This window comes from Scyliorhinus canicula, chromosome 5 (assembly GCF_902713615.1).
Source record: "Scyliorhinus canicula chromosome 5, sScyCan1.1, whole genome shotgun sequence".
NCBI lineage: Eukaryota > Metazoa > Chordata > Chondrichthyes > Carcharhiniformes > Scyliorhinidae > Scyliorhinus > Scyliorhinus canicula.
Window position 1 is genome coordinate 154434424 of NC_052150.1, and position 18188 is coordinate 154452611.

At 49.4% G+C, this 18188-nt stretch overlaps 1 protein-coding gene across 1 annotated transcript in view; it reads left to right on the top strand.

Annotated features, from left to right (window-relative positions):
* Nucleotides 1-18188, top strand: part of kcnh8 (potassium voltage-gated channel, subfamily H (eag-related), member 8) — a 545374-nt gene that overhangs the window by 451166 nt on the left and 76020 nt on the right. The window contains exon 11 of the mRNA XM_038797843.1: nucleotides 7677-7891. Coding sequence (XP_038653771.1) covers nucleotides 7677-7891 — 215 coding nt within the window. The remainder of the gene's footprint in view (nucleotides 1-7676; nucleotides 7892-18188) is intronic.

Consider the following 18188-nt stretch of genomic DNA (forward strand, 5'->3'; position numbering starts at 1 on the left):
GATGGACATTTCTGGCCCTTATTGAGGAATACTGCCACTGCAGTTTCTGGTTTATCATAAAGGTCATCATTACCTGTGGGAATAGATCCTAAAATAATGGTCTTGAACCTCTTCTGCCTTGCCTGTGGCAGTGAAGATTGTTGTTGCATTCAGCTGTAAAGTAATTCAGGGAGCCACTGAGATGTGAATTGCAGTGTTTTTCAAACGTTTTTGCCCGGGTTCCATTTTTATCAACCGGCCATCCTTCGATACTCACACCGACCGACTTTCGCGCCTCACGCTGGCCGACCTTCGCAACTCATGTCGCCCAAACCTTATAAACTACCATTTTCACTGACCTTTAATATGACAGATGAGCCTACCTGGTCCTCACGCTCTCACTTGCTTTGTCATTGAATGTTACATTTCTGCTGCGGACTTCAGCTGACAATTTAAGATCCCACTGCATCCGTTGAAAAAAATCAAGAGGTTTGTCCTCAAACTCGCCATGCTTAGTTTTCAAATGCTTTTGAAGTTTTGAGGCTTTTAATCTTTCATTAGCCAGTACTTCCCTGCATATACAATACATGGGCTTTGTATCCTGATCTGCATTGGCACAATTAATAAACCCATACTTTCAGAAAATGGTTTTATACTGCTTTGTTCCGAATTTCAGCTTCTTCAAAATGGGTTGTTCACCAAATGCCCTGGAGTTCACACCAGCTCTGTTGGGCATCTACAAAATTGCTCTTGCGCCCGACGTATGTGACATCAGTGTACAGGACACGTGACCTACGTTGTGCTCCTGCTTCTGGAGCGAAGACCCCATCGATTTTCAAAAAGAATCTGATCCTGGGTCATTGCACTGAAGTCAGGAGAAGACGGTCTGCCTCATTGGGTTCCGGGCCTGTGCACTGCTGTAGGAGCATGCATGTGGTCACAGCCATTGGGCACTTCTTCGCGCGATCGGGAATGCTACGACTAATGACCCCATGAGCCTCCAGATACCAGCCTGCGACCCACCTGTCGGTCGTGACCCTGAGGTTGAAAATGACTGGTGTATTCCATAGCCAGTTGGCCGTGCTTATTGTCATAATATCCACTCATGCATATAATGAGATGCCTCCAGGCAGTGATTGACACACTGGATAACCAATGAAAACACACGACACAGAGCAACCAATCCCCAGACAGGACACCACCACTATAAAGCCTACAGGGCATTAAAACTCTCTCTCACAGGACACAGCTACTGAGATAGTTAGAGTGCACAAGCCGGTGAGCAACATCTCCATGTGGTAGAGAGCTAGTCTGGTCAAGCCAGTAGGAGGTTATCAGTTAGATTAATAGAGTGTCAACCCACAGCAGATTATGTACAGCAATCAACAGGTTCAATAAAACAGTGTTGGACCATCTCCTGTGTCAGAAGCCTGTTTCTAGTTTCACTGCATCCAGTTGCAGCCAATGTTGAACTAACTCACTTAACACATGACTTATTGCAACACAGGTCAAAGTTTGCCATTGGAAATTAACATATTGTGTTTTTCATGGAAGCCAGACAGCATACAGCATGTGCCCTTGGCTTGAACTGACTCGTCGGCCTCTCAGGGGTACAGGGGCCTCATTGAAGAGGAAAACTTTATATTGGAATGAAAAGAGCATTCTTCCATTAATGTGCAGCTTATGTGCCATCACTGGAATAAAATTAAGCAAGTGTGTGTAAGTTTTCCTGGAAGCTCGCATAATTCCTTCATCTATAGATAGCCTATTATTCCAACTTGTTTGTACAAGATCAAGAATTGCAGGTAGTCTTGCCTGCTTTTATTGCTATAATAATGCAGTATCTTTGTGGGCTCCATCTCTTGATGCAGGATAGAGATATAATGAATCCCACCTTTCCAATAAAGTTGCTACAGAGAAGACCACTTGAATTGTGAAAGAGATTCTGCCTGGATTGTTCTGTGAGTATCCCAGGGAAGATATCCAAAATCATAGTTACATTCTGCATTCTCAGCAATTTAGCCTTGATCGGGGCATCCACTTGCATGATGGAGCTGTACGGGAATTGACTGATACCAGTGGAATTGGAGCCTTATGGCGATAGAGAGCATAGCTACAGACTGTTTGAGCTTTCCCCCTTCGTTTGGACTGTTTACCACTCTCCCCATAGACCTTACAACTACCAGCCCCAACGGAAGTTTATTGCACATTGTGGGCTCCATTTCCCAATTTGTTCTGAGTTATCTCTTCTATGTGCCTATCCATGGGGGCTGCCACAGAGCAAATGTGTGACTATATTACAACAATATGGGATTCAAAAGAGAACCTCAGACTATCAAAAAAGGCTGTACATGTGTGAAGTTACTTCACATAAGGTCCTGCAGCTGCCACAAGACTGTCTGCATGCTCCTATGGGATGTATTAGTGCCTCACACATGCAGAATGTGAATTCCATCACATGTTTGACCGCGGCGTAGGGTGCCAGGCTATCAGTGCCAAGGTACTTGGATGGGACGAACAATGTCAGGGTACCACCTTGCCTGGAGGCCAACTACCCGGGAGTCCCCTCTAAGTGCCGTTCCAACTGGTCCCCGTTTGTGGGGACCAGTGCTGAACAGTGTTTGGCTGGGGTCTCCTCAGTGAAGCAGTTAGATGCGGGTGGCTGTTCAGTCTGGCACAAATGTTGTTAGAAGTGCTTTTAATAGGCGGAATTCTCCACTCCCGGGAAAAACCGGGAGGGCCGTCGTGAACTCGGCCAAGTTTCACGACGGCCTCGGAGGCCACTCCTCGCCGCCCTATTCTCCCATCCCGGCGGGGCTAGGAACGGGGCTCCGTAACTCTTGGCCGCTGGGCGGCACGCCGAAGAGTGACGTGACGGCGGCACCTATGTGATGTCAGCCGCGCATGCGCAGGTTGGCCGGCTCCAACCCGCGCATGCGCGGCTGACGTCACGACGGCTGACAGCTCGGACCCGCGCATGCGCGGTGGCCGTCTTTCCCCTCAGCCGCCCCGCAAGATGTAGTGGCTTGATCTTGCGGAGAAACGGAGGGGAAATAGTGCGTCCGATTGAGACGCCGGCTTGACGATCGGTGGGCACCGATCGCGGGCCTGTCCCTTCCCAAGCACAGTCGTGGTGCTCATTCCCCACCACGCCCCCTGCAAGCCCCAAAACGGGCATCTCACGGCGATTTCACGACGGCAGCGACCAGGTGTGGTTGCCGCCGTCGTGAAACGGTCGCGAACGGCAGGCCGCTCAGCCCATCCGGGTCGGAGAATCGCCGGTCGCCGTGAAAAACGGCGAGCACCGATTCTTCCGAGCGGGGGGTGGGAGAATTGCGGGGGGCGCCAGGGGGTCATTAAATTAGTCGGGGGGCCCTCCCACGATTCTCCCACCCGGCGTGGGGAGCGGAGAATTGCACCCAATATCTTTTAACTATGCAAGTCTTGATTCTGCCCTTTGTGCATAGGATCCAGATTGTGACGTCTAATCAGATCTCATGAGGCATAAGGACCACCGGGAATCCCGGGAGCGGCCTCTCCCAGGATCTACCTGCTGTGTCCCGCGCCGATTCCAGAGGGACGTGGCTGGTAGACCACACCCATTGAATCTGTGAACTTTGGTTATTGATCTATTAGCCAAGGGAGTAGTTTTTCTCCCTCTATTCTATCAAAACCACTCATCTTGAAAATCTCTATTATGTCACCTTTAACATTTTCTGTTCCAACAGTCCTAACTTTTCCGTTGTATTCTCATTAATGAAGTTTCTCATCCCAGGTTACACTCTGGTCATATCTGGTTATCTGGTTACACCCGGGTTACACTCTGGTTACACCCTGACTACACCAAGGTGCATCCGGGGTACACTCTGGTTACATTCTGGTTACACCTTGGTTACACGCTGGTTAAACCCTGCTGACACCTGGTTATACTCTGGTTACACTCTGGTTACGCCCAGGTTACACTTTAGGCTGTATCTTTTCCATGGCCTCTGCACTTATTTTGAAATGCGGTTATAGCACAATGGTTAGCACTGTTGCTTCACAGCACCAGGACCCAGGTTCGATTTCACTGTCTGTGCGGAGTCTGCACGTTCTCCCCGTGTCTGCGTGGGTTTCCTCCGGGTGCTCCGGTTTCCTCCCACAAGTCCCGAAAGACGGGCTGTTAGGTTAATTGGACATTCTGAATTCTCCCTCTGTGTACTTGAACAGGTGCTGGAGTGTGGCGACTAGGAGATTTTCACAGTAACTTCATTGCAGTGTTAATGTAAGCCTACTCATGACACTAATAAAGATTATTATATATTTATAGAAGCTTTTGGTATCAGTGTTTATGTTTTCTGCTAGTTTCCTTTCATAATATAAAGAGGAAGATTATAGAGGACGATACTGGTGAGATAATAATGAGGAAAACAGAGATGGCGGAGACACTGAACCAATATTTTGTCTCTGCCTTCACGGTAGAGGATAATAAAAAATTTCCAAAAACTGCAGTTAAAACAGAGGAACTTGATGCTTTAGCCATACCAGGGAGAAAATATTGAATAAATTAACAGGATTAAAGGCAGGTAATTCTCCGGGGCCTGATCACCTGCAACCTAGGGCATTAAAGGAGGTGGTAGTAGAGATAGTGGATACATTAGTTATGATATTTAAAAATTCCCTGGATTCTGGAAAGGTCCCGGTAGATTTGAAACACTCTAATCCAGGGGTGGGCAAACTACGGCCCGCGGGCCGCATGCGGCCCGCCAAAGGTATTTCTGCGGCCCACCAAGTCATTAAAAAAAAAAAAAAAAAAAAAAATTTTCTAAAAAAAAAATTTTTTTTTTTTTTAAATTTTTTTTTTAAAGGTTAATGGGTGGGGGGGCTGTTGGATTACTTACTGGCATAGGGTGGATACGTTGACTTGAGTAGGGTGATCATTGCTTGGCACAACGTCGAGGGCCAAAGGGCCTGTTCTGTGCTGTACTGTTCTATGTTCTATATGAGGCGCCCAGAATCATAACCGGGTGAAGTAATTATTTTACTTAATATACTATGCGGCCCTTTGTGAATTGTGAATTTCTGAATGCGGCCCTTGCACGGAAAAGTTTGCCCACCCCTGCTCTAATCTGATGCCCCTACTCAAAAAGGGAGAGAGGCAAAAAAGTCAAAACTGTAGACTGATTAGCTTTACCTCTGTTGTGGGGATGTTGCTCGAATCAATCAATAAGGAGGAGATGACTGAAGATTTGGAAAGACGAAGCTCAATCCACCATTGTATGAATAGTTTTATGAAGGCTAAGTCATACTTGATAAACTTGCTTGAGTTCTTTGAGGATGTAACCAACAAGGTGGATAATGGAGAACTGTGGATGTGATATATCTAGATTTCCAGAAGGCATTTGACAAGATGTCGCATAAAAGATTGATCCAGAAGATGAGATCACAGTGGATTGGGGGTAGAGTACTAGATTGGATTGAGGATTGGTTGACTGACAGAAAGCAGAGGGTCAGGATAAATGGATCTTTCTTTGGCTGCCGAACTGTAACTAGGGGGATGCTGCAGGGGTCAGTCCTCGGACCTCAACTGTTCACAATCTATATAAATGATCTGCAAGCAGGGACAGAATGTAACATAGCAAAATTGGTGGATGATACTCAAATAGGTGGGAAAGCCGGCAGTAAAGAGGAGATAAAAAATTTACAGACGGATTTAGATAGGCCAGGAGGATTGGCCAAAATTTGGTAGATGGAGTTTAATTTAGAGAAGTGTGAGGTTGTCCATTTTGGCCGAAAAATAGAAAGGCAAATTATTATCTAAATGGAAAGCAGATTCAAAATGCATCTGGGCAGAGGGATCTGGGTGTATTTGTTCAAAAATCGCAGAAAGTTAATATGCAGGTACAGCATGTAATAAAAGAAGCAAATGGAATTTTAACATTCATTGCAAAAGGACTAGAGTATAAAAGTAGAGAAGTGTTGTTGCAATTGTATAGGATGTTGGTGAGACCACATCTGGAGTATTGTGTCCAGTTTTGGTGTCCTTATTTGAGGAAGGATGTGGTGGCATTGAAGGCAGTTCAGAGGAGGTTCACCAGATTAATTCCGGGGATGAAAGGGTTGACGTATGAGGAGAAATTGAACAGTTTGGGCTTCTCCTTTCTGGAGTTTAGAATAATGGGAGGGGATCTTATCAAGGTATATAAAATACTAAGAGGGATTGATAAAGTAAACGTAGACCAAATGTTTCCCCTTATGGGGCAATCTAGATTGTAGGTTGAGAGGCGGTAGATTTAAAACTGAGATGAGGAGGAATTACTTTTCGTAGAGGTTGGTGAAATTGTGGAACTCGCTGCACCATAGTGCAGTGGAGTCTGAATCATTAAATGGTTTCAAGAAGCAGATAGATATATTACTGATTTTAAAAATGGGTTAAAGGGGTATGGGGAACAGAATGGTGGATTTGAGACCAGGAAGAGATCAGCCATGATCTGATTAAATGGCGGAGCAGGCTCGAAGGGCTGAATTGCCTATTTCCACCCTAATTGCTATGTTCCTATATGGCACTCATTAAAATTGGGAAGAATAATAGATCCAAAACAGACCTTAGAGGAACATCACTGCCAATTACGCCTCAATCTGAAAAACATCCAAATACTCTTTGCTTCTGGGATGACAAGCTGACCTTATCCTTTTCCCATTGCATTACATATTAGCACAGATTAAGTGTATTGTGTTGGATTGCTGCTCTTTCATGCATTACATCCTTACTTTGGCTGAGGGAGAACGTCTGTGGCTCATCATCAGGAAGTCTTTCCAAAGTGAGCATGAGATTGTATCATGTTTTAGAACGAAGTAAAGACCAGCGAGTAACAGGAATCACTGGGTTGTTGCCATAGGGCAAACAATCATGTGCAAGTTTGCACTTACTTCCGTCTTCCTCATGATGTCTTTGGCACAGTTATAAATACAAGCATCGCAGCCACCTTCAGGCGCAGACGGGATTCGAACCCACAGTTTTTTTGGCTTACAAGGTCAATGCCTTCCCACTTTGCCACCATGCCTCCTGTCTTTGGCACAGTTATGACACTGCTTATGGCCTTAGCCATCTCTAATCATGCCCTGTGCACCATGGCCTTTAAGATCTTTGTTCCGTGTGAAACTGTGCATACACCCCCCCCCCCCCCCCCCACACTTCCTGCAGCAGCTGCTCAGAGCAGGGTGCCTTTATACAGGCCTAGCTTGTATTCAGAATGCTTTGACGCTTGCCTTATCCAATTCTGCCATAACATTCTCCCCCTTAGTACTGCCAATTGTAAAATGATTCACTGGCAGAAGGCAGATTGCAGAAGCACTCCAAGATCTTCCTCGACTTCTTTGGGCTCAAACCGTCTCAGACTTCACTGTTCCCGATATATTCTTCCAAGCTCACAAGATAAACCTGGCCCTTGCATGCAAACTCTTAGCCATCATTGCAACACCTGTTTGGCCACCTTGGCACTCACTCACATAACCCCAGGGATGTAAGTTAGGCCCAGATATAACCCGGTAGTACTGATAAGCATCAGAGGTTATTTTTGGCGAGCTACCCATGCATTTTATTCATTTCCACGAGACACAAGAAAATCAGCCTTAGTTTATCATATTGATGCTTTGAACCTCAGTTCTCCAATCCTTGTAATATTTTTTGTTGATCTCTCTTGCTTGTTGTCTTACAGGTAAAGCTGACCTGATTGGTGCAAATCTTGCAAATAAAGATCAAGTTATCAAAACCAATTCAGATGTCAAAGCTCTAACCTACTGCGATCTGCAATGTATTAATCTGAAAGGTCTATATGAGGTGCTGGACCTCTACCCAGAATATTCCCATAAATTCAAGGACGACATTCATCACAATCTCACTTATAACCTCAGAGAGGGTCATGAAAGTGATGTAAGTACTTATTCTATTTATCGTCACATTATGAAGAACATGAAAATTAAGAGCTGTTTAAATTACTGCCACAGTTTCAAAACATTAAACTGATTTTCAGCTTGCAGCTGTAGCTTCAGGTGATTTTCCTCATGTGAACTAAAGCTACTATTTCCACTACAGTGTTACAATGCTTGACTGCCCAACAAACTCTGATCTTTCCAACCTATTACTGCTCTGACAGATTTTAAAATTGTGTCCTTATTTGTTTTCGATTGAGATTTCTTGTCACGTGTACCGAGGTACATTGAAAGGTGTTGTTCTGCGTACAGTCCAGGCAGATCGCTCCATACATGAAAAGAATATAGGGCATACGACAGATACACAATGTAAATACATAGACACAGACATTAGGTGCAGCATACGGAATATAGTGGTGCCATGGAGAAAGATCAGTTCAGTCCATAAGAGGGCCATTCAGGAGTGTGGTATCAAGAGGTAGAAGCTGTTTTTGAAACTGTTGGTGCGTGTTCTGAAACATTTGTATCTTCCTGATGGAAGAAGTTGGAAGAGTGAGTAAGCCAGGTAGGAGGGGCCTTTGATTATGCTGCCCGCTTTCCCAAGGCAGCAGGAGGTGTAGACCAGGGGTGGGCAAACTACGGCCCGTGGGCCGCATGCGGCCCGCCAAAGGTCTTTATGCGGCCCACCAAGTCATTAAAAAAAAAAAATTTTTTTTTTTAAAATTTTTTTTTTCAAAATTGTTTATTTTTTTTTTAAGGTTAATGGGGGGGGGGGCTGTTGGGTTACTTACTGGTATAGGGTGGATACGTTGACTTGAGTAGGGTGATCATTGCTCGGCACAACGTCGAGGGCCGAAGAGCCTGTTCTGTGCTGTACTGTTCTATGTTCTATATGAGGCGCCCAGAATCATAACCGGGTGAAGTAATTATTTTACTTAATATACTATGCGGCCCTTTAAAATTATGAATTTCTGAATGTGGCCCTTGCACGGAAAAGTTTGCCCCCCCCCTGGTGTAGACAGAGTCAATGGATGGGAGGTGGGCTTGCGTTATTGACTGGGCTGTGTTTACAACTCTGTAGTTTCTTACGGTCTTGGGCCGAGCAGTTGCCATATCAGGCTGTGATGCAGCCAGATAGGATGTTTTCTATGGTGCATCTGTAAAAAGTGATAAGAGTAAATGTGAACATGCCAAATTTCCTTAATTTCCTGAGGAACTATAGATTCTTGGGTTAAAATGTTAGGTTGGATTACGGGGATAATGGGGATAGGGTGGAGGCATGGGCATTAAGTAGGGTGTTCTTTCCAAGGGTTGGTGCAGACTCGATGGGCTGAATGGCCTCCTTCTGCTCTGTAAATTCTATGAAATCTATGAAATCACCCACTCCACCAATCCATCTATATCGTTTTGGAGATTATAGCTATCCTCTACACTGTCCACCACGCGGCCAAACTTTGTGTCATCTTCAAATTTCCTCATCATGCTCCCCACGTTCATGTCCACATTGTTAATATATAACACAAACAGTAAAGGTACCAACACCGAGCTCTGTGGAACACCACTTGAAACAACTCTCCATTTGCAGCCAACTCAGCCATCAGCCATCACCCTTTGTTCCCTGTTAGTAAGCCATTTTGCCACTTTGCTCTGTATCCCAAGGTCTTTCACTTTCTTGACCAATCTGCCACGTGGTACTTTGTCAAGCACCTTGTTGAAATCCATGCACACCACATTCACTGCATTACCTTTGTCAACCCTCCTTGTCACTTCCACAAAGAATTCAATCAAATTTGTGAAGCAAGACCCTCCTTTAACAAATCCATGCTACTATTCCCTGACTAGTCCATGCCTTTCTATGTGACAGTTAATCCCATCTCTCAGGATTAATTCTACTAATTTTCCTACTATTGACAAAAGACTAACTGGCCTATAATTGTTTGGCATTTTCTTTGATCCCTTTTTAAACAATGGTACCACCTCTGCATTTCTCCACTCACCCAATACCTGTATCTAGTGAGGGTTGAAAAATCATCCTCGGAGCATCTGCTATCTCCTCCCTGATCTCCTTCAGTAGCCTCGGAAACAATCCATCTGGCCCTGGTGACTTATCAACTTTCAAGGATTTCAATCCTTCGAGTATTCCCTCTTTCTCTATGATTATCTCATCCAATATCTCACAATGTATTTCCTGGACTATTATATTTGCATCATCCATTTCCTTTGTAAACACGGAGACAAAATACTTATTTAAAACCCTTCCCACAGCCTCTGCATCTCTGCATCTTCACCCTTCTTCATCTCTGATAGGTCCCACTTTTTCCTGAACTAACTTTTTACCATTACTATGTTGGTAAAACATCTTTGGGTTTTCTTTAACTTTACTTGCTTTTTAAAAATAAATTTAGGGTATGCAATTATTTTGTTTTCCAATTAAGTGGCAATTTAGCATAACCACCTTTGGGTTGTCGGGGTGAAACCGATGCAGACATGGGAAAAATGTGCAAACTCCACACGGACAGTGACCCAGGGTCAGGATCGAACCCGGGTCCTCAGCAGCGTAGGCAGCAGTGCTAACCACTGCACCACCATGCGCCCCTTAATTTTACTTGCTAATTTTTTTCATGCCCTCTCTTTGATTTCTTTATTTCCTTTTTGACTTTGTCCCTGCACTTCCTGTATTTGTCTAGGCTATCTGCAGTGAACAAAGAACAAGGAAAAGTACAACACAGGAACAGGGCCTTCGGCCCTCCAAGCCTGCGCCGACCATGCTGCCCATCTAAACTAAAATCTTCTACACCTCCAGGGTCCGTATCCCTCTATTCCCATCCTATTCATGTATTTGTCAAGGTGTCCCTTTTTAAAAAAAATAATTTTTATTGAAACATTTTGAATTTATACAACAACAACGAACCATAATAAAATACCAAAAATAACAATAATATTAGCAATTATAAACATTCGCCCCACCTCCATGAACAACACAGCATATTAACAACAACGCAAATTAACACAATGTTAAGTTACATAATAGAAACTACAATAAGGAACACCCCCCCCCCCCCCCTCCCCGGGTTGCTGCTGCTATTGACCAAGATACCTATCTTTGAGCCAGGAAGTCCAGGAAAGGCTGCCATCGTTTATAGAACCCATGTATTGATCCTCTCAGGGCAAATTTGACCCTTTCCAATTTTATAAATCCCGCCATGTCACTGATCCAGGTCTCCACACTTGGGGGCCTCGCATCCTTCCACTGCAGCAAGATCCTTCGTCGAGTTACTAGGGACGCAAAGGCCAGGACACCGGCCTCTTTCGCCTCCTGCACTCCCGGCTCTACCGCAACTCCAAAAATCGCGAGTCCCCACCCTGGTTTGACCCTGGATCCAACCACCCTCGACACCGTCCCCGCCACCCCCTTCCAGAATTCTTTCAGTGCTGGGCATGCCCAGAACATTTTTTTTTTCTTTTTTTAATTTGGATTAGCCAATTATTTTTTCCAATTAAGGGGCAATTTTTTCCAATTTAAGGGGCAATCCACCTACTCTACACATTTTTGGGTTGTGGGGGCGAAACCCACGCAGACACGGGGAGAATGTGCAAACTCCACACGGACAGTGACCCAGGGCCGGGATCGAACCTGGGACCTCAGCGCCGTGAGGCGGTTGTGCTAACCACTAGGCCACCATGCTGCCCTATGCCCAGAACATATGGGCGTGGTTCGCTGGACTGCCCGAACATCTGGTGCACCTGTCCTCACCCCCAAAGAACCTACTCATCCTAGTCCCGGACATGTGGGCCCGGTGCAGCACCTTAAATTGGATGAGACTAAGCCTCGCACATGAGGAGGAAGAGTTGACTCTCTCCAAGGCATCCGCCCAAGTCCCGTCCTCTATCTGCTCCCCGAGTTCCTCCTCCCATTTAGCCTTCAGCTCGTCCACTGACGACTCCTCCACCTCCTGCATTACCTTATAGATGTCAGACACCTTCCCCTCTCCGACCCACACCCCCGAAAGCACTCTGTCCATCGTCCCCTGCGAGGGCAGCAAAGGGAATCCCTCTACCTGTCGCCTGGCAAACGCCTTTACCTGTAAGTATCTGAACATGTTCCCTTGGGGAAGCCCAAATTTATCTTCCAGTTCCCCCAGGCCCGCAAACCTCCCGCCAATAAACAGGTCCCTCAATTTACTGATGCCCACCCTTTGCCACCCCCTAAATCCCCCATCCCTGTTCCCTGGGATGAACCGATGATTGCCACCCAATGGAGCCTCCATCGAGCCCCCTGTTTCCCCCCTATGCCGTCTCTTCTGTCCCCAGATTCTTAGGGTCGCCGCCACCACCGGGCTCATGGTAAACCTCTTACGGGAGAGCGGCAACGGCGCCGTTACCATGACACCCAGGCTCGTACCTCGACATGACGCCATCTCCATTCTTTTCCACGCCGCCCCTCCCTCCTCCATCACCCAGTTAAGCACCATTGAAACATTGGCCGCCCAATAGTACCCCAAAAGGTTGGGCTGCGCCAGCCCGCCTCTATCCCTCCCTCGCTCCAGGAACACCCTCTTCACTCTCGGAGTCCCATGTGCCCACACAAAGCTCAAAATACTGCTAGTCACTCTCCTAAAGAAGGCCCTGGGGATAAAGATGGGCAGGCACTGAAAGAGGAATAAGAACCTCGGAAGCACTGTCATTTTGACGGACTGCACCCTCCCCGCCAACGACAATGGCAGCATGTCCCACCTCTTGAACTCCTCCTCCATCTGATCTACAAGTCTGGTGTAATTATGTTTGTGAAGAGTCCCCCAGTCCCTGGCCACCTGCACCCCCAGGTACCTAAAGCTCTCCCCTGCCCGCCTAAGCGGGAGCCTACCAATTCCTTCCTCCTGGTCTCCAGGGTGCACCACAAACACCTCACTCTTGCCTAAATTTAGTTTATAACCTGAAAAGGTCCCAAACTCAGCTAGCAACTCCATCACCCCCGGCATCCCTCCCACCGGGTCTGCCACATACAGCAACAGGTCATCGGCATACAACGACACCCTATGTTCCTCCCCACCTTGCACCAAATCTCTCCACTTCTCTGAATCCCTCAACGCCATCGCCAGCGGCTCGATTGCCAGTGCAAACAACAAGGGGACAGGGGGCAACCCTGCCTGGTCCCTCGGCAAAGCCGGAAGTACTCCGACCTCCTCCCATTCGTGGCCACGCACGCCATCGGGGCCTCATTTAGCAGCCTCACCCATCTAATAAACCCTTCACCAAATCCAAACCTCCCCAACACCTCCCATAAGTACCCCCACTCCACTCTATCGAAGGCCTTCTCCGCATCCAGCGCCACCACTATCTCAGCCTCCCCCTCAATCGTCGGCATCATGATGACATTCAACAACCTCCGCACATTCGTGTTCAGCTGCCTTCCCTTCACAAAACCTGTCTGGTCCTCGTGTACAACCCCTGGCACACAGTCCTCTATCCTGGTGGCCAGGACTTTTGCCAGCACCTTGGCATCTACGTTGAGGAGAGATATGGGCCTGTATGAACCACACTGCTGGGGGTCCTTGTCCCTCTTTAAAATTAACGAGATCAGCGCCCGCGACATCGTCGGGGGCAAAATCCCCCCTTCCCACGCTTCATTGAGTGTCCGCACCAGCAAGGGGCCCACTAGGTCCACAAACTTTTTATAAAATTCCACCGGGAACCCATCCGGCCCTGACTGCATCTGCCCGATTCCCTTAACTAGCTCCTCCAGCTCAATCGGCGCCCCCAACCCCTCCACCTGCTCCTCCTGCACCTTCGGGAAAGAAAGCCCGTTGAGGAACCTCTCCATGCCCCTCCTCTCCCCCATTGGCTCCGACCGGTACAGTTCCCCGTAAAAGTCCTTGAAGACCTTATTCACCTCTACCCCCTTCCGTACCACATTCCCACTCTTGTCTCTCACTCCAGTAATTTCCTTAGCCGCATCCCGCTTGCAGAGCTGATGAGCCAGCATCCTACTCGCCTTTTCACCATGTTTGTACACTGCCCCTTGTGCCTTCCTCCACTGTGCCTCCGCCTTTCTAGTGGTCAGCAAATCAAATTTAGCCTGTAGGCTGCGCCTCTCCCCCAACAGTCCCTCCTCTGGTGCCTCTGCGTACCTCCTGTCTACCTCCAGCATCCTTCCCACCAGTCTATCCCTCTCACTCCTCTCGCTCCTCTCCCTGTGTGCCCGGATGGATATCAGCTCCCCACGAGTCACTGCCTTCAGGGCTTCCCAGACCACCCCCACCTGAACCTCCCCCGTATCATTCACCTCGAGGTACCCCTCAATACTTGCCCAGATCCTCCTACACACCTCCTCCTCCGCCAACAACCCCACATCCAACCGCCACAACGGGCGCTGGTCCCGCACCTCCCCCATCTCCAACTCTGTCCAATGCGGAGCGTGGTCGGAGATTGCAATAGCCGAATACTCGGCCTCCTCCACTCTCGGAATCAGTCCCCTACTCACCACGAAGAAGTCTATCCGAGAGTAGACCCTATGTACGTGGGAGAAGAAAGAGTACTCGCGTGCCCTCGGCCTCACAAACCTCCATGGATCCACCCCACCCATCTGGCCCATAAACCCTCTCAGTACCTTGGCCGCCGCCGGCCTCCTACCCGTCCTAGAGCTGGACCGATCCAGTGAAGGATCCAACACCGTATTGAAGTCCCCCCCCCCCCCATGATCAGACCTCCCGCCTCCAGATCCGGGACCCGTCCCAACATACGCCTCATAAAGCCCGCATCGTCCCAATTTGGGGCATACACACTAGCAAGGACAGTAGTCCCCCTTTATAACGCGGGTGTTGGGGTCCAAGACAGCCACCCGCATTGCATCCGAGCCGCGGATATCCACGATGGGGGTTTAAAATTTATTTTAAAATCTATCCATGCGCTTCCCATTGTGAGTCTACGGGGGCGGGGGGAGAGGTCAGACCCCTGTAGACTCACAATGGGAAGCGCATGCATAGATTTTTAAATAAATTTAAAACCCCCATCGTGGATCTAATTAAAATAACCCACAGAAACTTACCAGGAACTTACAAGGTCTTGCTGTCTGCACCCCATCTGCCGCACGCGCTTGCACCCTGCGCTGCATGTCAGTTTCAAAGGCTCTGCACTATCCACTTCCGGATGCTGTGTGAGCTGCTCCTCTCTCACTGAATCTCAGTGAGAGAGGAGCAGCCGGCAGTGTCAATTTCAGCCGGCAGTTTCAATTTCAGCGGCCGGCTCACTTTGATCCGGAGAGGGAAGCTGACAGTTGGGGTCCATAAGCCCCCCCGCCGTATATCGCGAACCGCGGTATTGCGGAGCGCGGTATAACGGGGGACTACTGTACCACCTTCTCTCCTTGTAGCCTGTCCATAACCATAACATACCTACCCCCCTTATCTGCCACCACCTCCGATGCCTCAAACGACACATTTTTCCCCACCAGAATCGCCACTCCCCGGTTCTTCACATCCAACCCAGAGTGGAAAACCTGCCCCACCCATCCCTTCCTCAGACGGACCTGGTCCGCCACCTTCAGGTGGGTCTCCTGAAGCATTGTCACATCTGCCTTTAGCCCCTTCAGATGAGCCAGTACCCTCGACCACTTCACCGTCCCATTCAATCCTCTCGCATTGCAGGTGACCAACCGAATCAGAGGGCGTCCCGCCCCTCACCCCCGTCGACTAGCCATAGCCCGTCGACTGCCCGCCCCAGGCCAGCACCCTCTGCCTGACCCAGTCCCCACAGCGACAACACCTCACCTCTGTCCCCCCGGCCCCCAACAGCAACTTCCTGACCCTACCAGCAGCAACCCGGTATTCCCCCCCCCCCCCCCCCCCCCCCCCCCCCCAGGCTAGGAACCCTCCTAGCCGCGAACCGTCCTCCATTGTGCTTCCGTGGGTCAGCTAACTTCTGCTGACCCCGGAAACTCCCGCCAATAACCCGACCCCTCCCAAAGTGGGATTATCCCCCAATCTATCCCTCCTCCAGGCACTGCTCCAGCGCGGGGAAGAACCAGTTAAAGCCCCGCCTCCCCCCCGTCATCGTCTGCACCCCCCAGCCCCGCAGCGCGGGAAACCAGAGGAAAGCCCGCGCTTTCGCACTGCCCCACCACACCCTTCTGACGCAGCTCCCAAATGCCAGCCCCACTCCATACCCCCAACCCGACATAGAATACAACAAACCCCCCAACCCTCCCCGCAAGATACAAAACTCAAACAATGCCGCACAGCAAAAAAAACATAACAGAACAACACCCCCATAAATAACCATATCAAAATTGCAAAAGTACAGAAAAAGAGAACACAGCAACAGCAGAATCCAGCAATAAAGTATTACAACCGACCCCGCAACCCCCAACCCCTAGTTCAAGTCCAGTTTCTCCGTCCGCATGAAGGCCCACGCCTCCTCCGGGGAATCGAAATAATAATGCCGGTCCAAATAAGTTACCCACAGGCGCGCAGGCTGCAACATTCCGAACGTTATCTTTTTCTTGTAATGCACCTCTTTCGTCCGATTAAACCCGGACCGCCGCTTAGCCACCTCCGCACTCCAATCCTGGTAGATCTGTACTACCCCATTCTCCCAATTGCTGCTCTTCACCTTCTTGGCCCAGCGCAGCACACACTCCCGATCACTGAACCGGTGGAACCTCACCAGCACCGCACGCGGGGGTTCATTCTCCTTAGGCCTCCTGGCCAGTACTCTGTGTGCTCTTTCCAGCTCCAAGGGCAGATGGAAAGATCCGGCCCCCACTAGCGAGTTCAGCATTGTAGCCATGTAGGTTGTCAGGTCCGACCCCTCCAGCCCCTCCGCAAGGCCCAAGATCCGCAGATTTTTCCGCCTCATGCGGTGATCAAACTCCTCGAAGCGTTCCTGCCACTTCTTGTGGAGTGCCTCGTGTCCCTCCACCTTACTCACGAGGATCCCGGCCTCCTCCTCTCGTTCAGTGGCCTGCGTCTGCAACTCCTTGATGGCAGAACCCTGGGCCGTCTGAATCTCCGTGAGCCTTCTGTTCGTTTCCTGCAGAGAGCTCAGTACCTCAGCCTTGAAGTCTGCAAAACAGCGCAGGAGAGCAGCTTGTTGCTCCAGGGCCCACTGCTTCCACTCCTCTGGAGCTCCGCCGGCTGCCATCTTGGATTCCTTCCCCCATTTTTTCTGGGGAGCTGCTGCCGTTTTTTCCCCCTTTCCACTCCGAGTTCGAGTCATGGACTGCGGGGAAAGTGGATCAGCACACCTTCCCCCACCGGGAGACGTCGAAAAATTTCCGTTTTGGGCTCTAAAAAGAGCCAAAAAGTCCGTTTAAAACGGGATCTCCCAAATGTGCGGCTTCCTACATCATCGCCGCCACCGGACGTCAAGGTGTCCCTTGAACGTCACTAACGTCCCTTCTTCCACCACCTCCTCGGCAGCGAGTTCCAGGCACCCACTACACTCTGTGTAAAAAACTTGCCTCATACATCTCCTCTAAACCTTGTCCCTCTCGACTTAAATCTATGCCCCGTAGTAATTGACCCCTCTACCCTGGGGAAAAGTCTCTCAGTATCCAATGTGTCTATTCCCCTCATAATTTTGTAGACCTCTATCAGGTCACCTCTCAACCTCCTTCGTTCCAGTGAGAACAAACAAGTTTATTCAACCGCTCCTCATAGCTAATACCCTCCATACCAGGCAACATCCTGGTAAACCTCTTCTGCACCCTCTCTAAAGCCTCCACATCCTTCTGCTAGTGTGGCAACCAGAATTGAACACTTTGGGCGAAATTCTCCGACCCCACGCAGGGTCGGAGAATAGGCGGGAAGCGGCGTTATTTCCGCTCCCGCAGGTTTTTCAATTCTCCCGCCGGTCATAAACCTGCGTTGTGCAAATCCCGCCGGCAGCCTGTGAAAACAGCTGGCGCCGGCGGGATTTCATTTTTAAAAAAACTTACCTCAAATCTCCGGCCCGGATGGGCCGAAGTCCCGCCGCTGGGAGGCCTTCTCCCGCCGCCGAGGTTTAAACCACCTCTGGAACGGCGGGCTCAGCGGCGCGAGCAGGCCCCCGGGGTCCTGGGGGGGCGGGGGGCGATCGGACCCGGGGGGGTGCCCCCACGGAGGCCTGGCCCGCGATCGGGGCCCCCCGCTCACTCCGCGGGGCAGTGCCGTGGGGGCACTCCTTCTCCTTCCGCTCCGCCATGGCGGACGCGGAGGAGAACCCCGCATCGCGCATGCGCCGGCAGTGACGTCAGCGGCAGCTGGCCGCTGACGTCACTGCCGGCGCATGCGCCGACCGCCGAAAGCCTTTCGGCCAGCCCC